Consider the following 26671-nt stretch of genomic DNA (forward strand, 5'->3'; position numbering starts at 1 on the left):
TTTGCTGCTAAACGGTTCCATGGCGTGTGCAGAGGTCATTCTTTCGGACAGTCACGTGATCACACATTTAGGCGCTCAGTGTCTCAGTCGTCTCCCTTGCAATCATCATTGGGGACGCGCACGCCCTGTCCCGTCCTGTTCGTAGAACTGGTGTCATTGTTACGGGCCCTCCGTCTGCATGCTTTTCGGTTTGTATTAAATATTGAGGCCCATATATATGTCTTTGGGTCTGCTTGGAGGTGGCATTAGCTCCCACTGAGTCTTCAATTGTTAATTGTAGTGTCTGATCATTCCGAAACCTGGGCCTCGTCCCCATCTCATAGCGCCTCTTCATCTAGATAGCACCAGAAGTAGTAAGGTAAGTTTTTTTGTGTCCCAGTAGAAATTTTAAAAGTGGTATCTGACAATGGGATTCCTCAATGGAGGGTGACTGCCTTTGAAGCATGCATTTCATTTGTTGTAAGTCATAGTGCAGCAGCTTTGAAATGATGGTCATTTTTTCAGCCTATTAAGACAACGAGGGGATCTTGTATGGGCTTGATGCTGGCTTGGCCTGCCTCCATGCCTATTATGCAGCCGAAGCTGAAAGGAGAGAATTACTCTCTGCATGCACCGTGCACATTCATAGACCTTGAATAGAATATTTTGAACTACCAATAGCTTCTTAATGGGGGCTAATGGGCCAACAAAGCCACACAAGAATGGACCAAAACCTAGGATATTGGAGGTGAACAGTCAAGTTATCATAGAATGGTAGCTTGCAAGACTTTTTGGAGCCTATAATGTGGTGAAGGATGGTACTTTATTGGTTGCCGGTGCTTTTTCCTTCATGTCAGATTTGTCATTTTGAGGGTGGTTTTTATGGGTGCTCCAACCAATGATCCAGGTAAGGCCTATAAAGATGCTGGCTTTCAGCACTCCTGGATTGGCCCTTAATGTGACCCAAAGTGAGGTAGTTAATTTATTTGTCAATTTTGAAGTCTGTGTTGCTCCAGGAAACCTTTTGAAAAAAACTGTTGTTCTTCTGAGTTTGTTTGCATTATGATAAAACGCCACTTAGTGTTCTGAGGTGGACCAAGAGGAGAGGTCATTGTGTGCATCAAAATAATAACCTACAGCGTTAACGTAGTAAAGGTAAATTTACAGGCTGTGCTTTTTATGGGAATGTATGTGGATGCTTAGGAGTGGAAGGACCTCCTGGTGATCAATATTTGCTTACCAGGCACATGTTCTTTTATCGAATAAGTGTTAAGTAAAGTTAAGCTGGAACTAAGTGATATTCTGAGTCGATTCTTGATGACCGAGCTTTGCTGAGGGGTGATCTAATTGACTTCTAGGACTCAAAAGAAGTCTCTGCATTTAATTCTGAATTGTCAGTTGTTGCTTTGATCGTTGAGTCATGTTTCCGGGGTAAATATTCACTCAAAATAGTTGAACACTACTATTTAAAACAGGCTTATTGTTTAATATGCTAACGCAGCAGGTGCTAACAAAGGCATTCACAAATGCCGTTGGAGTTCCTGCATGAAACACAATCAATTTAGCATGTTAAAGCCAGAACTATTGACTTTGCCACGCTTGGGGGGAAAAGTAGCAGAAAGTATTTCTGTACAGAATGCCAATAGGGGAGAAGGTAGTTTAGAGGTTGGAATGAGACACCCAATAGCATGAGGTGAGAAAGGAATACTCATCTGGGCACACCGAAAGTCTGTTTTGTGTATATATTAAAAGAAATGCAACAAAAGGTCATTTAGAGATCTGCGATAAAGAAAGAACTAAAAGTGGAGAAAAAGCAATTGTCATATGGGATTGAATTTACGCTAAAGGATTACAAGTTTATCTCTTTACAATTGAAGTGTTTCTTGATATTAAAGGTCTTAGACCACACGGAGAGTGACTTCTCACCTCAGCCTGAGGTCACAGATTTTGGTTCCATAATGTCTGTGATTTTATTTGTCGACAGGGAATGAGGTCACACGCCAGAGGAGCACATGAACTAGTGGCTGAAAGGCATGCCTTGCACCCTTTCCCAGAGGCGAAAACAGACCATGCCTACAGAATACTTTGGCCACAGGCCAACATAGATAACAAAAAGCTGCAAAGATCATTGAGAAAACTTTGATAAAGGGTATTAATGGTATTTGCTCTGATCTCGCAATAGTGTTCTATGTGAATTCCAGATGCATTTTCCTAAAAAAATAATCTTTAATTTAAAGAATGTTATAGTTATGACCCTAGACCTAAAAACTACTCAGTTTCGCAGTCATGGCAAGCTGTGCAGCCATAATTCTTATCAATGCTTTGATTGTGGCCTCATACATGCTGTCACTGATATGAGATATTACCTCATTGATGACCTAATTGATGACATCAGTGGTGACCGCAAGTGTTGTTGATGGGTGGATTTCAGTGCTTATTTTTTTCTTTTTTTCTTTTTGTTTTTACCTTTTGTTTTTTTTTTTAACCCTTTTAGGTTTTGTATCATAACTATCTTGTTCCTTCAATATAATGGCCCTGATCCACAAAAAAGTAGTACATTTGCTGTGTTTCAGTTAATGTGATAAACGTTCTCTTAACAAGGTTGATAAGTTAAAACAACAGAAAGTACTCCGGTTAGTTGCAAGTTTGCATGCCATGCTATAATTTCTTTGTGTTATGCAGAATCCAATGAAAAGCACAGAGCTCCCCCATCCACATAATTATCGTTCATTGAATTTCCAAAAGTTTCCCAAAAAGTGCCATGCAGGTTGCAATATGTAATTCAGTGGTCTGCGATCAATAATTCTTAGGGGGTCTGATGGATCGGTTACAGAATTTCTAGCTAAAACACAAGGTAACCCAGATTAGCTATTCGATTCAATTGTGTGATCCCGGGCACATAACTTTGTAACGGGTCCTCGTTAGGTCGCAGCCTACCTGACTGCACGGCTGTCTGGTTTGCTAAAGACATCTTGGAGACTTTCAGAAAATTGACTCAGGAATGTATTCCTCTCGTTGATTACCATTGACTTTGTGGTTTGTAACCCACATTTTCTGGCTTTCCATTTGCTGGCTTTATTTGCGTTAGGCTCTCCAGGTTTAGTTTGTCCCTACCATTGCCTAACTGCGTTTACAGTATTCTTCCACGAACTCAATTGCTGTTAACAGGCCTTTAAATCTTGTTCTTATCTCGTCACATTTGCTGTGCATGCAAATACTAAGTCCAAATGTCAGACACTGTTTTCTGAGGGCGCTTGTTTACTTTTCTTTCTCTGACTTCAAAGTGAGAGGATTTATGTGGCAGTCTTGCTGGATATCGGGGGTAGGAAATATTTTTTTTTCTTGAACACAACAACATTTAAATGAACTGTGTAAGTATTTGAGGATACGTCAGAATTATGAACTCACAAATGAAGCAAATTTTTTGTTATTTCTGAAGTGTTTTGGAAACAAATGATGAAAACGAATCATTAAATTAGGTAATGCAATTTCCATACATCTGTCAGTGCGCTGTTTTATTAGTAAAACTGTATGTCTGCAAATGTAATGGTCAATTCAATTGAAAATGTGTTGTCTGTAATGCCAATGTACTACAACACTGTGAATACTCCACTCTATGCCACTGCACTCTAATCTGCACCACTGCACTCTATTCTGCACCACTCCACTTTACATCACTCCATGCCACTGCACTCTCCACCACTCCACGCTATACTGCTCTACTCTACCCTGTACTCTACTCTAAGGCTATGTACTTTTTGCACTGTACGCTACACCCCTGCACTCTCTGCCACTGCACTCTACACCACTCCAGTCTAGGCCATATCAATCTACTCTGATCAACTCCACTCTATGCCACTGTACTCTATGCTGCTCTGCAACACTGCACTCTACGCCAATACACTTTACTCTATAACACTCTAGTCTATGCCCCTGCACTCTGCGCCAATCCACTGTATGCCACTCAATCTACTCTGCAATCTATACCACTGCACTCTACACCATTTTATACTCTGCCACTCTATGCAACTGCACTCTACTCTGCACCACTCCACACCACTTCACTCTACTCTGAAACTATTTACTCTATACCACTGCACTCTACGCCACTCTATGCCACTCCATTCTATGCCACTGCGCTCTACGCCACTATTCTCTTAACCACTGAACTCTATGCCAATGCACTCTTTCACTGCACTCTTTCACTGCACTCTGTGCCTCTGCTGTCTACACCACTCTACCACACTCTACACCACTGCACTCTGACACTCTACTCTGCAACACTGCACTCTTCACCACTGAATTCTACCTACTCCACTCACTACCACTGCACTCTATGGCACTATACTCTGCACCACTCTATGCTACTATACTCTGCACCACTCTAGGCCACTGCACTCTATGCCACTCAACTCTGCTTTGCACTCTACACCTCTGCAATCTATGCCGCTCGACTCTGTACCACTACCCTCTGCATCACTCCACTCTATGCCACTGTACTCTACGTCCCTACACTCGACACCACTGGACTCTAAACTACTCTCCTCTACGCCACTGCAGTCTGTGTCACTCCACTCTACTATGCACCACTCTAATCTAGGCAACTGCATTTTACACCACTGAATTCAATGCCGCTGCCCTCAATGCCATTGCCTTCTATGCCACTATCCTCTGCAACACTCTACGCCAGTGCACTCTACACTACTCCACTCCACGTCACTCCAGTGTATGCCCCTCTAGGCTACTCCACACTGTGCCACTCCAGTACACAACACTCATTGCCACTCTCCTCTACGCCACTAACTTTTAGCCATGCTGAACAGAAGCCAGGCCAGCAAACAATATGGTTAAACCACGTTGGCAAAGCCAATCGCTCTTGTATAGGCGAGACCTATTGGTTCTACCTGTGCTTGTTTACCAAAGAGACCGGAGTGCCCAGAAGCCTTGCCTCTGCTCCTCGGACTCTCTCTCCCTTCCAGGTGCAGTTCTGGTCTTTCTACCATTTGAGGTTGTATTTCTGCTCCTCTGAGAGAATGTTCTCTCACCTCAAAGGCACCTGCACACCTTCCACGTGCGGAGTACGTATCCGGGTTATTATCTACAACACTCCTCTGCCCTCAGGGATGTGTTGATACTTTTTAACGCTATCAGCAAAATAAATAAAATAAACTGCTTTTTTGGATGAGTATAGCAGCACTTCCACGCTGCTTTTCCGACGTGTTGGTTTGTATCTGGGCTTTTACTCACGCCCACCTCTCGCCCATCACTACCACCCGTTCGTGGGCTTACCTTTCAAAAATCCTTTGATGACATTGGTAAATGCTTTACCTTTGTCCCGCCTTGGGGAGGTTTTGTTACTGCCTTGGCCATTGCCCCTGTTATATGGCTAATTGCACTATTGCCGATAAATTTGACTGCGAGCAAACTTCTTTTTCCTTTTGTCCTTCTCTTCACGCTGATGCCCGTGGCGACCGTGGAGCTGTGAATGGGTTCGCTACTGGTAGCTAAGATCTACCCCCAGCTTGTTGTTAAAGTCTCCTCCCACTAACAGCTTATAACCCCCACCCACTGTAACAGTAAAGTTTGGAAGGTTGTCTACGAAGCCAAACAAAACAGAAAAATTAGAAATATCTTTGTTTGAAAAGTCACTGTTCTAAAAATTAACACTAAGCATACATTTCCAGACCACGTAAGATGAAAAGCTTGTATTAAAAAAAAAAAATACATTCCACAGGTGTTGGGGTTATAAGACAAGGTAAGGTGGTTCTAAACCAGAAAGACAACCCAGACGTTGCCCTACCCAAGGAAGAAGGGATTGCGGGTTTGGAAAAGCACATATATTCGTCATCCCCTTCTTTTCACACACAAAATGGGACAGAAGTAGGGGGTGAAATATTCACCCTGTCGGTCATTATAATCTATGGGCCTGATTTATATGTTGTTGGAGTGGGAACTCTGTCTCAGTGGTGACAGAGTTCCCTCCCCGCCATCATTGTGGCCCGCCCATCTGGTTTAGATGGGGTAGACCTTAAGTTTGGCTACAGTGGTCACTACTCAGTCTCTGCTGTAGCCAAACTTCTCCGATGGACTAAGGGCTGTTGAAGAATTGGCTCTATGTTTGTCCGCCCAATTTGGATCGTGGACCTATGTCTTTTTTTGTTTTTCTGTCCACCACTGCCATGCAAATCCTGGTGATGAGGAAAAGTGGAAAATAAATAATGCCTTCCTCATCACATGAGACTGCTCCCATGATGAGGGGTGCATTATCTTTTTTTATTTTCAGAAAGAAAATCATGTTTCCGATTTTTCTTTTTGAAAATCAAAAAAGAAAACAGCTTGATGGACGGCTCTGTCATGTTGAAGGAGCATTGCGCCAAACTGTTAAATGCATTGCCAATGCCTTATAAATTACCACCAGCTTGATGGTCATTTATAAACCTAGCGAACTGTCCCTCCACCAGGGCCACAGAGTAATTTACTCTATCGCCCCTGCAGAACAATGGCTCGTCCACCAGAATATTAATTGGGTCTGAAAAAGGTTCAAACAGATTGCTGGTGTTGGATTCAGCATTACAGTTATGCTGGATCCAAGAATCGAAAGTTGAACTTTCCACTTGAAGCAATTTAAGCCCTGTTATGCATCATCAAAGCCCTAATTTGATGTGATAACAATCGAATAACCAAAATTACATCTTTAGCAAGATAAGGTTATCTAAAATTTACAATCAGGCAGTCCCCCTCAAATTTTGCCAGAGGACCATTCATGAAACCCTACGTACCACCAAAATATCCTTGGTATTCTTAGGCTAAACTTTATGAGGCAATTAATTACTTTGTTTTTTAACTGGACCCTGGTTTCTTCTGTGGCCTGAGATGAAGGTGGGACATTGCCCAGTATGATTACATAAGGACACGAGGAGTGCCTATGGACTTCGGTCCTGGGCCAAATGACCTCAGGTTTGTATTCTTACTCTGCGTTTTGGCTTTCGTGATCGCACTGACATGGAGAAGTTCTGCTGCATCCTGTTTGGCCCTCTTTCCAGATTGAGTAAGTACAGACCTTCACGACCCCTCTCTGGTCCGCCTCTGAAAAGCAGATAGGATGGGGTCCTTTGGTCACACCCACCCTTCTTCCATTTTTGCTAGCTTGCCTTCTATCGCCTCTAAACAAAGTACCAGGAGGCACAGGGTTTCGACCAATAAAAGTGTAAACTTTTGGCTAAGAACCTCCGATAAATCATAACTATTTGTCTTATCAATTGATATAACTTTTTGGGCAGGAGTGGGTAGTAGGGCACTCTGTATAGACTCGGAGTTCAACAAGTTTTAGTGCTTTTCTCTTTTTTGGGGGGAGCCGGTTTAGATTCAGATAGTGAAATTAATGAGTATGTAACTGCAGTTATAGTGGGTAGAACAATATCAGATTCTGATGGTGCGGTGGGGGAGTTACACTGTACTTAAACCACATCACTAATGGCAGTGATGAAATTGGAGCAGGCTAATTATTTGTAAGTGAGAGGTGCTTTTCAGCCAAATGTAAAACGCAGAGTTTTGCCTCCAGTAGGCAGTGTCGGAAGCAGAGATGAAGAACGAGTGGCTCAGCCTGGCCTCCTCTGCGCCCTGACTGGCGCATATGGTCCCGCTCTTGGCCTGGGCCATGCCCAGGTCCACACTGCGCGCATCCTGCGCAGCAGGTGCCAAGTGCACTGCTTGTATCGTTATGGTCAAGTACCCCACCTCTCTCACCACCTGTTAGGCACAGACTTTTGGGCACTGTAGTCCTGATGGTCTGCAAGCTGCTATCCCACGCAGTGGGTGCCAAGGATGCTGTTTGTAGCATTTTGGACAGGTGCCTCACCACCTCTACCACCGCCTCGCAGGCATACATTTGTGGGTACTCTAGTTCGGATGGTCTGCAAGCTGGTATCCCATGCAGCAGGTACCAGGTGTGCTGTTTGTAGTGCTTTGGTCAGGTGCCTCCCTTTCTCCTCTTCCGCCCCCTGTGAGGCACATACTTCTGGACACTGTAGTCCTGATTGTCTGCAAGCTGCTATTCATTGTGCCAGCATTAAGTTGTCATTTATTATGTATACAGCATACAGAGTTAGTGCTACGATTCACACATCACAAACGCCCCGCCCCCGGGGTAACATGAAGTAGTTTTGCTCTACAATTAAGCAGCCTTTGTTATACGACATGCCCAGTGGCGGCTCCTCCACTATGGCAGAGGAGTGTCACCCCCACCTGCACCCCCAGCAGCTGCAAGACTTTTATAACAAAACGTTTATTATGGTTTTGTTGTAAAAGGGGTGGGCCATGGGGCGTGACGGGGACCTAGGGGAAGTGTACACCACTCTCCTCAGTGCGCATGTATGTTTGGCCGGCCCATCTCCGGCCGGCCAAACTCACATGCACACTAGGCTCTCTCCAACCCGGCACTCTCCAACTCAGCCAGGTTGAAGGAACCAGGCAGAAGCTTCCACTCTACTTCAGAGCGCCCAGCCAGGGTGCTCCGTCCAATCCTAACACTGTTTTCATGCTGCCAGCAGCATTAAAACAGCGTTAGGATTGGATGCAGGCGAGAAAGGTAAGTTTAAAAAAAAAAAAAAAAAAATGTTATTATCATTTTTTTTTTGTTTCCCCGCCACACGCCACCCCTTTTTCCTCCCATGAGCCACGACTGGACATGCCTATTGATGGTTATTTTACCTTCAACCCTTATGAGAGAGGGGGAGGTTACTAAGCTACCAAACGTCCTCCCAGGTCAGACATACTTAACCTAAAAGGCATGGTGGCATAAGCCCATAGTCTGTTGATGGGCCAGCAGACTAATATCTCAATTTGGGAAATTACACAATTGCTGTCCAACAAGAACACATGGGAAGATTTTCCTTATGGAAACAGAAGCCTCGGACAGATATGTCATGCTTCATCATAGGCGACTTCTCCCCACCCTGGTAGGACAGTGCCACGAGGGTGGACTGGACCTACTGGTGGATCTAGATGGGTGGGAGTTCTTAGATAAAAGTTACTGGATAAGAGGGGGCGCCAGACACATTAAAAATACCTTGAGAACTACAGGTATATTTACCTTTATTTGTGGTGTCCACAGGTATGATTAAAACCAGAGTTTGACAGTAATGCTGGGAATAATGGCTCAGCCTGTTTCAGATGGCCGACATGTTTCTGCCCTCACAAAGAGCCTAATCAGGCCTGGGGCATTCCTCAGGGCTGTGGATCCCTATCAGAAACGGCATGCTAATGCCTAAAACGAACTAACTATAGAAGGACTCAGGTCTTACCTGAGTGATGATGCTGGTACAATTATCTATTTAAAATTAAAAATAAAATAGTTGCTTGGATCAAATTAATTACTTCTTGTCTACTGTATTCCCATGACACATGCAACCGTGAACATGCAAGTGGAAAAATAACTGCAAATCACTGCAAGCCAAGTGAGCAACTTGTGTAAAAGCTGGAGTCATGCATTCCTGTCCACACAAACTTGTATTACTACTGGTAATATACTACGAGGTGTAAACTTACAAATCTCACCCTTGCGTTCTGCACCTATGGTACATAACAGATTAGAAGAACCTATTAAGCAACACATAAGAAAACCTAAAAGGCTATCCCTTACCCTAGGTTATAGGGATTACTTGCTCTTGGTCTGGGAAGAGAGACTGTCCTTTGTAGTCACACACTGATAACAAGGGGATGTTAAAAAGAAGTATATGTTGTAGATTAGATGCAATAGTTAGACTGAGTATCATGTTAGCCAAAGGTCTCTCCTCCATAGTCAGTTAGGATGCTAGTTACACAGAGTACTTATTATGGGAGTATTCAAATTGGGTAAACATGTACCTCTGTTGCCACAAAAGCGGGGTGTAGGAAGTTGGCTCTGTGTATACTATCTCAAAGTAAGAGATGGTATGCACAGAGTCCAAGGGTTCCACTTAGAGGTAAGATAGTGGCAAAATTAGATAATTCTAATGCTCTATTTTGTGGTAGTGTGGTCGAGCAGTAGGCTTATCAGAGGGTAGTGTTAAGCATTTGTTGTACACACAGGCAGTAAATGAGGAACACACACTCAACGACTTAACTATTGGCCTGGAGTTTTTATATAGAAAAATATATTTTCTTTATTTTAGAATCACAAGATTCAAGATTTGAAGTAAGTACATAAAATACAAGGTACTCCACATAGGTAAGTAAGGAACTTTGAATTAGAGCAGTAACATACACAGTTTTAGTTAAAATGGCAAAAAGCTATTTTAAAAGTGGACACAGTGCAAAAATCAACAGTTCCTGGGGGAGGTAAGTATTGGTTAGATTTTCAGGGAAGTAAGGCACTTACAGGTTTAAGTTCCTGGGCATAGGCAGTCCACCGTTGGGGGTTCAAGGCCAAGTCACAGCACCAGCAACACAGGGCTGGTCAGGTGCAGTGGTCAAAGGAGGGCCCAAAACACATAGGTGCCTATGGAGAACAGGGGTGCTCCAGTTCCAGTCTGCCAACAGGTAAGTACCTGCATCTTCGGAGGGCAGACCAGGGGGGTTTTGTAGAGCACTGGGGGGGACACAAGTAGGCATACAAAACACACCCTCAGCGGCACAGGGGCGGCCGGGTGCAGTGTGTTTAGCAGGCGTAGGGTTTTCAATAGGAATCAATGGAGGGACCTGGGGGTCACTCTAGTGGTGCAGGCAGGGCACAGGGGGGCTTCTCGGGCCAGCCACCGACTGGGCTAGGCAGAGGGTCGCCTGATGGTCACTCCTGCACTGGAGTTCGGTTCCTTCTGGTCCTGGGGGCTGCAGGTGCAGTGCTTGAGCCAGACGTCCGGTTCTTTGTTCCAGGCAGTCGCGGTCAAGTGGAGCCTCTAGAGCCTCTCTGCATGTGTCGCTGTGGGGGTCCAGGGGGTTATCTCAGGTTACTCATGAGGTTGCAGTCGCCTGGGAGTCCTCCCTGCAGTGTTGGTTTTCTGGAGGTCGAGCTGGGGGCGTCTGGTGCAGAGTGTGAAGTCTCACGCTTCCGGCGGGAAGAGTGAAATCTTTGAAAGTTGCAAGAAAGTTGCAAAGTTGTTGCTGTCTTTGAACAGTGCTGCTGTTCTCTGGAGTTTCTTGGTCCTTCGGTTCAGGGAAGTTCCCTGAGGCTTCAGAGGTCGCTGGTCCCTGTCGGATGTGTCGCTGTGCAGGTTCTTTGAGTCTGGAATCAGGCCGGTAGGGCTGGGGCCAAGTCAGTTGTCATCTCTGTCGTCTCTGCAGGGCTTTCAGGTCAGCAGTCCTTCTTGTTGTTGTAGGTTGCAGGAATCTGATTTCCTGGGTTCTGGGGTGCCCCTAAATACTAGTTTTAGGGGTGTGTTTAGGTCAGGAGGGCAGTAGCCAATGGCTACTATCCTGGAGGGTGGCTACACTCTCCTTGTGCCTCCTCCCTGAGGGGAGGGGGGCACATCCCTAATCCTTTTGGGGGAATCCTCCAAAACCAAGATGGAGGATTTCTAAAGGCATGGGTCACCTCAGCGCAGGACACCTTAGGGGCTGTCCTGACTGGTGGGTGACTCTTCCTTGTTTTTCTAATTATCTCCTCCAGCCTTGCCGCCAAAAGTGGGGGCAGTGGCCGGAGGGGTGGGCATCTCCACTAGCTGGGATGCCCTGTTGTGCTGTAACAAAAGGCATGAGCCTTTGAGGCTCACCGCCAGGTGTTACAGTTCCTGCAGGGGTAGGTGAGAAGCTCCTCCACCCAGTACAGGCTTTGTTCCAGGCCACAGAGTGACAAAGGCACTCTTCCCCATGTGGCCAGAAACTGGTCTGGTTGTGGCAGGCTGGCAGAGACTGGTCAGCCGAGCACTAGGAGTTGGACTGGTATTCAGAGGGCATCTCTAAGATGCCCTCTGGGTGCATTTTACAATAAATTCCACACTGGCATCTGTGCATTTATTGTGCTTAGAAGTTTGATACCAAACTTCCCAGATTTCAGTGTAGCCATTATGGAACTGTGGAGTTCGTGTTTGACAAACTCCCAGACCATATACTCTTTATGGCTACCCTGCACTTAAAATGTCTAAGGTTTTGCTTAGACACTATAGGGGCATAGTGCTCTTGCACATATGCCCTCACCTGTAGTATAGTGCACCCTGCCGTAGGGCTGTAAGGCCTGCTAGAGGGGTGACTTACCTATGCCACAGGCAGTGTGAGGTGGGCATTTCACTCTGAGGGGAGTGCCATGTCGACTTAGTAATTTTCTCCCCACCAGCACACACAAGCTGTGAGGCAGTGTGCATGTGCTGAGTGAGAGGTCCCCAGGGTGGCATAATACATGCTGCAGCCCTTAGAGACCTTCCTTGGCATCAGGACCCTTGGTACCAGGGGTACCATTTTCCCAATTGTGGGAACAAAGGTACAGTTTAGGGAAAGAACACTGGTGCTGGGGCCTGGTTAGCAGGGTTCCAGCACACTTTCAATCATAACTGGCATCAACAAATGGCAAAAAGTCAGGGGATAACCATGCCAAGGAGGCATTTCCTTACAAAGGGGAACAAGCCAAAGTGAGTATTGGCACTAAATGTGCCAAATTGAAAGAGGTAAATATGAATGAAGCTAGGTGCTTATACTAAGGAAGAGAAGCCCAATCAATAGACATACCCCCTAATGTCGATTCGGTGGTCATGTAGTCACACAATAGATGCCACTGAAGCACTGCAGAGGTCAGATGTATTGTCAAACCACACGATAAGACACCTCCGCCGGTAGCTGTCATATGTAGAGATTGGAAAGATGCTCATTTGTAAATAGAAAAAGATCAAATCCACCAATCATGTACCTGTGCTGCTATTGCTAATAGTGGACTTGTTCATTCATCAACAACATACACTGTTGTCATAATCCTCATCTTTATAGACTGCAAGATGCGTATCTTTTTGAGTAAGTCAACTCAAGATTCCTCACACTAACCCCTTGACACAATGTGGTACCCAGTGTAGCTTTGGAGAAGTTTATTGTGTTGATCCTAATGACGCACCATTTGATCCGTAGGGACTTCTTAGGCGTGAAACATGTTGACCTTCACTAGTGGTTGAAGGAAGACCCTTCTTCCACCCCCCTGTGTTTTGATAGAGTGGTGGAACATTATCTCCTTTCCACTCCCTAGTGTTTTTTACCTTGACCGAGACCCTTTATGATCAATAAAATATAGATTTTTGAGTTTCTCAAGCCAATTTTATTTTTTTTCTCTCCCACTCCTTTTGCCTGAAGGTTTAAATTCATCCCTACTTGCTCTACCCACAGCACGCGCTACAAATTAAGATCTCTGGCAAAGAGCCCCCTTGCGGGGCCCGTCAGACATTGCAGTGCCAGACTGACGAGGAGCAAGCCCTATGTTGAAGCATGACATCCAATGGATGTGTGACGGCTCTTTCTTCTACTTTTAGAAGTGCCTAGTGGACCTCTGTCTCTTCTTGTGGAACAGTGTATCTTTCTTATTTGTATTACTATTAGGGAGGCTGTACACTTGACCATATAATCTCCATGTCCCTCTCATGGCTATATATGGAATTATGCCACCATACTTGTGTTAAGGACGGTTATTTTACCTACGTGGTGATTATACAAAAATATGATATTGTAGTTTTAGTTTGGCTATTTTTGTATCTTTGTGGTGCTAAAATATTTGTGTTGTCTTTAGTCGCATTACTTACCAAAATCAAAACCATAGAGGGACAGTGTTCTGTACTTCCCTTCTTCTTGCTGAATGCCAGTGGAAAAAGGTCTTTGCTTTTCAAAGGGGATTGGATTGCCAAATTTGACGTCTTTTGGGAGGAGCATGACTGCTGCTGACGAGGGAGAGTATTTACTTGGCGAATTGATGATCACGGTACGCAAATTCTCCAGGTGTGCCGGTCACCATGAAGCCCCTTGCAAATAGTTATCACCTGTTAGTCTAACTGCTTCATTTGAATCAAACACTAGCTATAAACTCGCAGAAATCACTGATTTTTTTTTTTTTTTTTTTTTTAAATTAAAATCTCAGAGAGGTAGCATGGTATGAGCTGGCTACCATGGCGAGGACTCATATTTTTCAAGTGTAGGGTATTTGTAATAGGAGAGAAGGCCTCGATGGCTCAGCGAGTTGAAGATTGTCGGTAAAACGGGCAGTCATCTGTAGGTTATGGGTCTGAACGCCATCAGGATTGCTCCGCTTTCCATCCTGGTAGAGTACCATTACATTGGTTAATAATAACATCTGTTATTTACGACACTTGGGAATGTCATGAGTTCTGGAAAAAAACATTGTTGCGTTTTTATTCATTATAAAAATGAAGTGTGTTTCATCAAGTTGATGTTTAATCCATCTTATTTCTTGCTCCTTAGAAGAATAATGCTGCCCGCGGTTAGGACAGTTCATATACAGGGTTGAGAGTAATGAAAAAAAAATGATAATGGAAGTAGACTGAAATATGAATGCAGTTCCAAAAAACATGATTAATTAAATGTATACTCTTACTCTGTTCGTTTTTTTTTTTTTTTAAATGAGCAGAAAATGTATATGACGTTTTTAAGAAACTTCCATGGCTGTTAAAGGCGGATTTGCTCTGTTTCAGTCTTAAACTCCAAAAGTTAGAATTTCTGTGGCAAATTTGATAACATTTTGTTGTAAGAAAAAATGTTGTGAAAATACTTTAATTATAAAGTGCCGATGTTGCGTTTGTGGTGTTTATGTGGGCATATGTTCTTCAATAAACCTATTTAATACACGTATTAGCATTGCTTTCAGCTACTCCAAGGACTATTTGCTGGGGAGTGATGGGGCATTTTTTTTTTCATGATGAATGGTTCAATTAGGCACAGTTTGGGAGATAATTAGTCAGGTTGAGGCGTTGACAGTGCTGTCAATTTCCGTATTGTGGTTAAATGTGCGCCCATGTAACACTCTTTTCTTTTCAGTTTAACATCGAAATAGACTTACTCGACAAAGAAGCCTACCTGTGCCCGACGGATCCCTGGCCTCTCCCAGAGACGGTGAGATTCCTCTTACCTTTCGAAACGTGTTAAAGGTCTTCGTGTTGCCGTAGAGTTCTCCTCGGGCCTTGCTAGATGATTGGCAGGGTTTGCAAGATGCCATGCACTCTGCTCATTGGTCGCCACCTGGGAGGTGCTTCATCAACATGGCCAGTACTTTCGTGTGAAGGCAAGAAAAAAAATGAAAAATCAGCAAAAGCGTGTATTTTCCTCCTTTTACATATAACCTTAAACTCAAATAAAGAAGATATTACTTCAGCCCTATTTTAGAATTGTCTAACCTGTTCTTAACTATTCAGGCACCAGGTCCTTGCATGGACGTCATTTACGGGGTGCCAGGGGTCGACCCTGGTTGTCCTTTGCAAACCCTGGCACTATGTTTGTGACACTGGTTTTAGAGGTGGCAAAATCAATGCCAGGAACACAGAGGGCAACAGTTGGTGCTCCGCTCTCTTTGTTTTCTGTCAACTTTTCATTACACTAATAGTAAAAAATACAATATCATTCACTAGTGTAATAAAAATGTGAATATGCCCTTCCGTGGCAGCTGAGGTTAAGTAAAAATGTTTTTAAATGCATGTTGTGTGCGTGTTTGCGGGCGAGAGTGTGTTCATGTGACAGTATAACTGTGAATTTGTGTGTATGTAAGTTTGTGCCTGTGAACGAAAGTGGAGGTCAAAGGGCGCATGATGTCACTTCCGCTACCCCTGGCATTTTGGTGAATTGACGCCCATGGGTCCTTGCGTTCTGCAAGCAATTTATGTATGATTAAAGTGGAAATATTACTAGCTAGTTGCCCCCTCTTGTTCTCTGTCTCTTCTCTCTCTGCCTTTTCTCATTGTCCTCTCTGTTTTCACACGCACATCTCACTCTTCTCTTGTTTACCCGATGATAGCCTGTTTTTCATTGGAAAAACACTAGAAGGCTTCTTTTTAGTGTCACCCGCCCTGGTCACGTGCGGCGGGCACAACTATGAAAACTAACCTGGCACTGAAAAGCCATGTGCACTCAGTCACTTGTGCGAAGCAAAGGTCAGTTTACTCAGTGAGAAACACTGCAAGCTTACTTTATTTCAAAACTTGAGGGGCGGCTTCAAATTTATGAAGACTGCTACTTTGAAGCTCCAAACATCTCATGAACCTTTGACCACATTTACTCCAGAATGTCATGTGTTTGTACCGCGACTAGAGGCGTCTGCTCTGTGTACCTCAGTGAACTCCACATACATTATCTATCACAGAAACAAACTACATAAGAGTTGGTGAAACACTAGGCTTGATATTGGTGTCCTAACCAACCAAGTTCGTCCATGCCTCCCGGGAGTTGAGAGGCACAGCAATAAACAAAAAAAAGAATGATTGACTATTGGAACTACAGACCTCGAATATTTGTGGAAAGTGTTTGTGGTCCCTGCCATAATTTTGGCAAACAGAAAAAGGGAAAATTCGACTTGGTGTGCATACGTGCAATGCTTTCACATGCTCAACACAGACATTGTCAGATGGTGAGCTTAATCAAAAAGAAACTGAATGCCGTCGGCCCTTATTTATGCTGTTTCGTTGTTTTTTTTTTTTGTTAGGAGTGGAATGAAACGATTAGTTATGGAAAAGCGTGCCAATTGCTGTTTTTTTTTATTTTTAATTTCTTTTGCTTTTCTAAAAGGTTCCCAGCTGGTGATATTTCTTCAAATAGGATTTCAGGCTCTGTGCTTATGTTTTTAAATAATAGATTCATATGTATTTGCTAGTTTTGGAGTGCCCTGTATGGTGGGCAGTTTGGGCACAAATACAGACCAAACATGCTTGTGGCGGAGCTCATGCTGTGATACAGTTGCATACGATCCTGTCTGCGTATTTCAAGACGTCCCTTGATCGCCTGGAAGCATGATCTGGTAAAACTGTTGTGTTTAACCCCAACCAACAGATAAGAATGGCTCTATTGCCTTCTATCTCCAAACTCACTGCTGCATTGTTCATCAACAGTTACATCGCCACATTTTTTACAAACTATATGGAAAATGTTACTTACCTGTGGCAGTCTTTTGGCGGTCTATAGTGCTGTAGATTCACATGCTATGCACGCTCCACCAATAAAGTATTGAGCTTGGGATGTTCCAGATTTTTCTTCAAGGAACGAGTTTAGCTGTCGAGGTGACTTGTGGCACTTCTCTAAAAAAAAAAAAAAAAAACACAGTGCATCAGGACACAGACTCCACCCAATGTTGTGTATTTTTTTTTTTTTTATTCCAATGGGTAAATATATGTGTGTAGAAGTGAAATGTATCCACCGGAGAAGACCCATGCAAATATCAAAGTGAAAGTAAATTAAAATCATGTCTACATGTCTTACCCTGGGCCCACTTCCAGGGAGATGGGTAGGGCCATGTGATTCTACAGCACTACAGACTGCTAACCTATTGTTACAGGTAAATACAATTTTCGTTTACATCATGGATAGCAGTAGACTGTAGAGCAATATGCGATCCAAGGCGGACAGTGTTTGGAATAATGTTTTAAGTCTGTCCTAACTGACTAACTCTTTTTGTCAGGCATGAATGTTCATAAAGCCTATCTGGCATCCTTACAAATATCTGCAAGTGCAATATTATCTAAGAACACGATTGAGACTCCTATGTTGTGAGTAGAATGTGACCTTGGCAGGTCATGCAGTGTGCATTTGTCTTTGACATGCACATCTGAAGGCATTTAACAATCCACTTTGCTAGCCGTGCCTTTGAGATGGGATTGTCAAGATGTGTCTGTGCAAAAGAAAGAAAAAGCTGTTTAGTTTTTGTAACAGACTCGGTAGTCAATGTAGTGTATGCTTACATTTAACGTGTGTAATGTTTTTTTCAGCTAGGACTGAGACCCAAAGGGCTACCTGTACCTCTATGAGCTCCAACACATTGGAGGAGTTCCTCTTAATGAGGCCTCTGGCCCTGAGTTGGTAGCTTGCTCATTCACGCTCCCCAACCTGTGAGGGATGTGTCGGTGTTCATGGTTATTATTTGTGGCTGTGGATTGAGAAGTGGTCTGCCTGGTAACAAACACTGGGCACCACAAACACTAGATCCTCCAAGTCCCAGTTGCTTGTGACCATTTTTTGGCAAACAGCCCTGTAGAAGACACATGGGACTAAAACACTGCACGATGCAATCACTCCCAACAGTTTTATTATCATTCTCGCCATTGGAGGGCACAGTAATAATAAAGGGAAAGCAGCCTCTCAAATGCTATCACTCTTTTGTTGCTGATGTAAACTTTCCCTATAACTCCATGCACTGTGGCGTCTAGAAAACTCTGGGTCTGCTATGACAAAAGAAAGATTTGTTGGCATTGATTGGGAGTCTTCATTTGTAGAACAGATGAGTAACTTGTTGATTGGAATGAATAAATTAATGTATTTCATAAACCCAACCAGCCGCCCCAAGGGGAGTCCTGGCTCTGACCTTAAATCACAGGTATTGCGGCCATTACACAGGCCATTACTTTACATTCAAAACTCAGAACTGGAGATTTTCTGCTCGTTGCTACAGAGGAATGGCTGGACCCATCTTAATGCTTGGCCACAAAACCCAGCGTTGGAGTGGTCCTGATGAATGTATGGATGTTGTTCCAGATTCTGGCTACATAGCTGGAAAAGGCGTGGTCTTGTTTTTTTATTTTTTACACTTCTTAATCTAAAGTGTGATGGTGTTTTGGCTGCGGATGTGCCAAGAGCCACCAGAGATGGTGAGCTTATCTGCAAGATAAACAGCGGTGCTGGTCATGATAGCTTTGTAAATTATGCAACTGGTTTTGAAGATGCTGTGAGCCAGCCAGGGGAGCCAATGGTGCTCCATCAGGATGGGGGTGATGTGATCAGATTTGTTCAGACCTAACGGATGTGCTTCAGTATTTGGGTTGCTTCTAAGGGTTGCCATTATGGCTTCTAGAAGGGCACAGTGTATGCATTACCATTATCCAGATGCCAAAGAATGAGGGCTTGAGTGGCAGTTCAGAAGTCGTTTTGTGGCAGATATGGTTTAACTTTCTTTAGATCGAGAGTTGGTTCGAGACTGTCTTTGTGTTTTTTCGGTAATGTGTTCCTAGACACTGAGGCTTATGTCAAGAGTGAATCCAAGTGACTTGGCATTCTGTGAAAGTTGGGGTTGGAAGCTGTCAAGGTTCAGGTCATTGAGCCATGTTTTTACCGTATCTTGTTTATTGTTCTTGGCAAGTATCAGGAATTCTGTCTTGGTTGGGATGAGCTTTCAGATAGGCTCTGGACATCCAAGTCTGAAAGATGTGCAAGCTGTGTTTGATCCATTTGATGTCTGCAGAAGGGGATACTCAAGTAGACTTGTGTATTATCACCATATTGATGAATCGTGATGCTATTATCAGTGAGCAGAACACCATGTTGCTTCATGTATAGGTTGAAGATGACAAGAGATAGAATGTAGGCTTGGGGGGACTCAACAGGTAATGGAAATCGTTTATGACCTGGACATGCCCATATGAACACGCAGAGGAGGGCCAGTGAAGGACATTGCCAGTGAATCCCATTTAAGAATCAAGGGTTCATATGAGGGTGGGATGGTCGACTATATGGAAGGCAGGTGAGAAGCCCAGCATTATCGGGGGAAAGGGCTAATCTTCATCAGTGGTTAAGAGAGCTTCATCTGTGATGTGTAAGGTGACTTTCTGTGCTGCTGAATGATCCAAAGCCAGACTGGTACTCGTACTGGAGATGGTTAGCATTAATGTGGTCTTATACTTGAATATAGACTAGTTTTCAATGATGAATGGTAGGTGAGCGATGGGCCTTTAGTTGGCAAGGTCATTAGGGTATAATGTAGGTTTCTTTAGGAGTGGGAAGATCTGGTCTACCTTTTAGAGCTTATGGGAATATGCCTAGAGTGAGGGGAGGCATTGGGTAAGTAGGGGTAAGAGAGCATCTCCAGAGAGATTTAAGTAAGGACAATGGTAAGACATCATCTTCATAAGACGTGGCTTTGAGGGAGTATATCCACAAAATCTGGGAGAGAGATGGCTTTGAAGGCTGACCATTATGGACTTCTATGGGAAGGGATGGTTTAAGAATTTAAGTAAGCTTGGTGTTGTCGATGTGCTGTCTGATCTTCTGTACAGAAGAATTGGATGGCATTCCCCTTTTCTGTGGAGTGAGGAATTTGTGGGTTGGGTGGCAGTTGATGTAGTGCTTGATTGTCTTGAACAATGTCTTCTTCTGTTGATGGCTACATTGATGGCTTTGGTAGAGTAAGTTGCTTTGGCTGATTGATGAGATGTCTGCATGTTGAGTGGAGGCACTTCAGTATCAAAAGGTCCACAGGAGTTCTTTTTTTCTTCCAATTTCTTTCCTGTAGACGGATCTTTTATTATCAGCAAAGTCTTTAGAATACCAGGGTGCTGAAGGCTTTGGTTTGCCCTTGCTTGTTGTGATTGCAATGTGAATATTCACGTAGCTTTCCAAAAACTTTTCAGGTTGTTTAGAAGGGTGTTGACATTGGAAGTGGAGTTGATAAGGTGAGAAATTAGTTCAATAATTATCTTGTCTATGGAGAAGTCTTTGAAAGATCTGAAGGTTTGGTCTTCTCTTTTGGATTGACCTTGGTTTGTTGGTAGGATGAGATGCTTGGAGATCGGAATGGCAAAGTGGTTGGTCCAGTCCGAAGGCAAGGGTGGTTTGCATTGGAGTGTTGGTGATGTTCAAATGACAAGGTTGGTGATATTGCCTTTGGAGAGTGTTGGTGGGGTGACATGTGACGCTGAGTGTATCGATGCAGTTGAGAGAGTGTCTCTTGTATTTTTTTTTCAGGCTTTGTTCTCTATGTGGTTGAGGTTACTCAAGTGTGTGCTGTGGGCATGTCAAATGAACGAGGTGGTGAGGTGATCTCAGAATTTATCAAGTCCTTGTTCTGCCTGGGAGGCCTGTAGATGAGATGGAAGGTGGTGGTATGTGTTTAATAGAGACCGCAATGGCATGTCAGCAGCTCTGGGAGTTGAGTGTTAATTGCTTACCTAAGGTGCAAGACCATAAAGACTTATGGATGACAGTGAGATCTCCGTTCTTATGTGTGGGGTCTACACAATGGATGCTGTAGCCTGAGGAAAAAGGGCAGCTAGGATGTGCAAATATGTAGGTGTAAACCATGGTTCTTTGATTGAGAAGGCATCACGCTTGTGATAGGTGATCAGGTCTGCCATGTCAAGAGCTGCAATCCGAGCGTTGATGATCATGGGTTGGAATGTGTGTTCTGTAGTTTTAGGTTATGTGGTAGTAAGTGGGTATGATTATGGGGTTTAGCAGTGTTGGGTAAGGTACATGATTATATGTTACCTTGTAGGTTTGAATAGAACAGGGGTTCTCACTAGAGGCCCTTCAAAGCCCTACAAAGAGGCGATACTCTTGTCTGTGTCCACATTTTGCTAATCTAATTATGGCCTTGTTCCTGGGTGCAAGTTTCACTGGGGCTGCTGGAGAGATGTATTTAATTTCCATACTAGGAGTTATCAGTTAACACAGAAATTGGACACATGGACTTGAGGGGTCACCACAAATTACTTTGAAACTAAAACTCTCTCTTCAGTGATAACTTGTAACATTCCGAGCCCTACACTTAATGGCAGGTGTGTTCACAGCATGTGACCTACAGCTACATATGCTGCAAACGGGATCCCTCATTGAGGTGATTTTGCTACTTCAACTTCAATCCAAAATGTACATGCAAATCTACATGAAAATAGGAAACATTGAGGCACCTACAAAAGCAAATCATTGTGACAAATCCGCTTTAGTCGAGGATACCTTCCTGAGTCTTAATTCATCCAAAGCTGAGATCCTTGATACTGAGAGGATCTGTATTCCCATGGCTTTGCCTGGCTGCAACCCCTTACTTAGCACAGAAGGTGAATAATTTGTAGCTGTCATTTATCCAAGACCTTGCTTTTTAACATCACATCTCAGTTATTACAAAAGCATGAATTATTCATTGATATTTAAAAGAACTCTTCCTCTCCTTCAGAGAAAACATAGTATTGAGCTCACCATATCTATCATTGATTTGACCATTGTAACATAGTGTATGCAGGAACACCGAAAAGGAAGAATTGTATATTGCTCTTTCCCCTACATCACCCTACCACTACCTTGACCCCAGTGCGTCTACCTTTACATCACCTAGGTATGTTTAATTTTATTTATATTCATATATTGTGTATAGCAACATAAATTCTACCCTTAATCTTAAAGTGACAGCTATGTGCACTCCCGTGGCTTTCAAGGCTGTCTAGGCAAGTAAACATTTGTGATGGTAACAATTAATAAACAGCGTTGTCTAGATCTCTGTATCTTTGTGTCAGTCATATGTCTAGACCTCTGTATCTTTGTGTAAGCATCACAACAGTACACACCATATTACTTATGATGAAATATATGGTGTGTTTGTACGATCTCACAGTGTAATACACTCAAAATAACTGCTTGGGCACAGGCAGGCTTGTTTGTTAAACCTTACCTCAACCCTGGGTAGCTTTCACTTTGAGCAGTCTGGCTTAAGCAAAGGAACACATGCAAAGCAACCAAATAGAAAAGTCACTCAACACAAAAATCTGACACCAATTTATGAAAATAGAACTTATTTGCATGAACCTTAAGACGTCAGAACAAACAGAATAGACCAGAGTGTTCTGGAGAAATAGATATTTAAGTGAAATAGGAATCTGAGATTTTTATTCAAAATGTAATTAAGCATTGGTAGCTACCGTTGTGTTTGGGTACTGTGGCTTACTTACGGCAACAAACTCCAGCAGGAAGCAGGTCAAGGGGGCAGTTAGGGTTTGTAGGGCAGTTACCTTGTCACCAAAGCAGTCTCAAGTTCAGTTCAAGACTCTATGGGGTAACTCAATGGAGTTTAAGGGATACAGTATGCTGAGAATGCTGATCCCATGATTGAGGTCTTCCTGGTGCCCTCCTTGGTCCATGAACATGGTGGGACAACTTTGGCCACCAAAGTCCAGTTGAAGTCCAGCCAGAAAACTGCTGCTGGTCTCCAGTTACAGTCTAGGGCTGCTGAGGATGCTGTGCGGTCGATTGGAGAGGATTCCTGGGGCTACTGTTCGGTCCATGGTCTTGGTGGGGTGACTTTGAAGTCAGGGGTTGGTATCCCTCGAAGTCCTGGTGGGCCCAGCATAGTCCAGTTGCCACTGGACTACTGGCCTGTGGTCACAACAAAACCAGTGGTTCAATTCGGTGAAGGCTAGTGTCTTTCTTGGGCAACCAAACTGCACTCCAATAACTCTCCCAGGTCCAGCAGACTTGAGTGTCAAGACTTGGTTTCTGAGGCTGCACATCAGCAGTCAGTGGCAGTCAAGCTATTGTGGCTATTGACCTGCCAAGATAAGCTTCTTCAGCTTTTGAGGCCCCGGTGCTGTATCAGGAAGTCAGCCAATTGACTCTTGGAGTTCACCTCTTCTTTCTGGGGCTCCGCGGTTTACTTTTCCTCGAGCAGGGCACCACAGTCGCAGCCCAGGAGCAGCAGGTGCAGTCCTTCTTTGGTGCAGCCTCTCTTTGCCAGGTCCAGGAAACAACAGGGCAGTCCTTCTTTGGTCTGCTGTCAAGTATAGACGTGATAGGAGATCTGGGTGCTGGGGTTGCCATATTTATGCCCAGAAAATGCCTTTGGGAATGCAGTATTTCCTAGCCAATGGGTTACCAGATTCCCTCCAGCCTAGTGACGACTTCTTGTGATGTGTGGCATCAAGCTATCCCAGAATGCAGTATTCTGCCCTTTCCCATGATGGCAGAACCCCTCTCTTGGTGAGTGGAGCTTGATAGCCCACCCCAGAGGTATGGCTACCTGAGTGCTACACATCTATGAAAAAAATGGTTTAACACCTATTTTCCCCTCTCTATCCCCGAAGCGAACCTATCTACCTGGACAAAAGGGTAGCGCCTCTCTTGTGTAGCCACCATTTTCCCTTCAACAATGGCTTCTGCTTTAAAGCTCGTTTTTAGGGCTCACACCCTTTGTGACTTCCTGCCAGGGGCAGGTAACACCTATAGTTTGTCCTTTCCTGGGAATCGTTCACACCTCTCCCTAGGTAGATAGAAGGCTGCTTTGTGGCCAGCACCTGCAAATGGCCACTGGAAAACCTGGGCAACAAAGTGGCAACTTTCCAAATTTTGCTTTTATTCAAAAGCTACATTAAATGTGACTTGGGCGTCAAGTCTGGTTTAATGTAATGATTGTTTTGATACCTTGAATTGACAACTTTAGTAGTCCCATTAAGAAGTTAGCACAGCTTAGTCAGCATGTAACTCTGTCCTCGCCAATAGAACTAGGTGTCTTTCTACATAAACATGACAATTTGAGGTTTTTACTGTTGAGACTTATAAAAATACACATCCTACTTTTTAATGTACAGCACACTGCCTTAGGACTCCACAGGCCTGCTGTAGGACTGACGTATATATTAAAAACGGAGGTTTGGGCTTTGCCATTATTTTAAATGGCAAATTTGAGTTAGCAGTTTAAAACTGCCCTACCGGTCTTCAGTGACAGGCTGGGAGACATGTCTTACTTTGTCACACTCAGGGTGGCACAATAAGTGCTGCAGCCCTGAATGGACAATAACTTACAGGCCCTGGGCACCCCTGGTACCAAATAGTAAGGACGTAAAAGTAAGTTAAGTTATGCCAGTTAGATATAAGGCAGTCAAACATACACCTTTAAGAGGTTAGCAGGCCTCAGTGAACTCTTAGAGTAGAAAAACCAGTAGCATCAGTCCAAAACATTGGGGGTGATCATGCAGAAAGAAGCATTACCTTATAGCACTGCAGACAAAACATCTACATTCATGAGTAGCCTCCATACAAGCATCTGCCTCTGATCCTAATAAGAGGTTCAGTAACAGCAGTAAATAGCAAAAGGCAATATAAAGCGACTGGCTGCGGTGGAACACTAAACAGCAACGTTTGGTATGCATTGCAACTTACTCGAAGCACATAGAACTACACAGTCTGAAAATTAGTCACAGGCGAAAGCAGATGTTTTGTTGTTCACTACACAATATTTTATCTTACGATTCTGAAACTCAGGATAAGAGTTATTCCCATTTGCACATAGGGGTAGCCATGTCCTCTAAGTGGAGACGCTGGTTGTGGTGATTTGTGTAGAAGCTTGCCAAATGAACACCTTTAGAGCAAACAATGCAGTGATTGCATTATACCCCGCTGTCCATGATGGAAAGAGAATGTCCATACCTGAAAAGGAAAATGACGCAGAGTGAATGGCCGGTTGCACTCTGTATTCCCTGAAGCTTTGTGGAGAAGTGTTTGGGGCGACCAAACTAGTTTGACCCCAGAATCCCTGGATCTGGACGGTAATGAACCTAGGAGGGATAGGCTGATTGGGCCCTAAATTATCTCTCTTTCTATGGTCACAATCGGGAAGATACAGATTGGTTAAACCCTCAATCTTCAGCCTCTTTTTGTTGACATATCTTAGATGAACAAGCTGATTTGGCCTTGATTCCCAATATCTATATGGTAACCTGCATGGGATGGTCTGGCTTGTAAAGCCCTCAATATCCTTCCACTGTTTAGTTGCATATGTTTGAGATACAAGCAAGTTTGTTTGGCCTCAATGCCTAGTGATTGTATGGTGTTGCGCCCGGGAGAGACAGTCGCTTGGGCTCTAAATTTCCTATCAGTATAGAAACAGGAGGGGCAGGCTGTATTTACTATAAATTCTCTGTGTTAATTTGGTGACATGCCTGATAGGGACAGATTTCATTGGATTCTTAATTCATGTGTCTGCAGAATAGTAGACCTCGGTATAACACATTAAGTTCTGCCAAAGTTATACCACTGTGAAATCATAAACTGGCAGGTTGCTCTTCTGATGTACAAGGCCTCTATGTGAATGAAGCTTGGTTTGTATGTACTCATGCTCTCACTGTTATGGGTGTGAGAGAAGTATGAACAGTTGCTACCATGTTTGGGCTATTAGTATCCTACATTACTCATGCTGTAGATGTGGTTGCATATATGTGTGCTGCTGTCCTTACTGTTAAAAGTTTTTGGATACACAGTAGGTTTTCCACGTTTGCGGAAGGACTGCTGTCACCCCTGTTTTTATGAAGCTTGATATTGGAAGTACTTTGCTGAATTTTTGCCTTTTCCTTTTTGACAGGTCATACCACAGTTGGCCAGACAGTATCCTGCGCAGGTAAGAGTTTGTTCTTCTTGACCCCGTTAACGTACCTAAGTTGTCTTGAGCTCTCATCATCAATGCGGAAAATAGAAAATATGATTTCCTAGGACTCACTGTTTGGTATGTCAGATTAAAAGAGAAGTGGGACTAACATGTCCTAATGACTGGAGGAGGAGACCAACAAACCACCTTATGCCCTAAAGGTTCTTTCAGAGCAGGCAGGCAGATGGGTTGCATTTTATTTTGTACAAGTCAATGCTATCGTACATGTAACACCAAATGCTAGGCCAAGGATTCATACCGTTAGTATGATAATAGCTCAATGACAGAACACTCAACAGTGACATTCTACCCACATTATTCATTGAAAGTACAGATGATGGATGACTGAGACAGACAGACCACAACATATCACCCTTTTTTCCAAACTAAGTACCAGCAAATGTCATTTATGTAATACAGTGC

The 26671-nt window shown here is 43.7% G+C and overlaps 1 protein-coding gene across 2 annotated transcripts in view; it reads left to right on the top strand.

Annotated features, from left to right (window-relative positions):
• The window catches only part of TP53I13 (tumor protein p53 inducible protein 13), a 71784-nt gene that overhangs the window by 6029 nt on the left and 39084 nt on the right, over positions 1-26671 (top strand). Inside the window, exons 2-3 of one of the 2 annotated variants that reach the window (XM_069226239.1) lie at positions 14914-14988; positions 26186-26221. In XM_069226239.1, the coding sequence (XP_069082340.1) occupies positions 14914-14988; positions 26186-26221 (111 nt within the window). The remainder of the gene's footprint in view (positions 1-14913; positions 14989-26185; positions 26222-26671) is intronic. The other variant, XM_069226240.1, reaches the window with a different exon arrangement.

This window comes from Pleurodeles waltl, chromosome 3_1 (assembly GCF_031143425.1).
Source record: "Pleurodeles waltl isolate 20211129_DDA chromosome 3_1, aPleWal1.hap1.20221129, whole genome shotgun sequence".
NCBI classification, from domain to species: Eukaryota; Metazoa; Chordata; class Amphibia; order Caudata; family Salamandridae; genus Pleurodeles; species Pleurodeles waltl.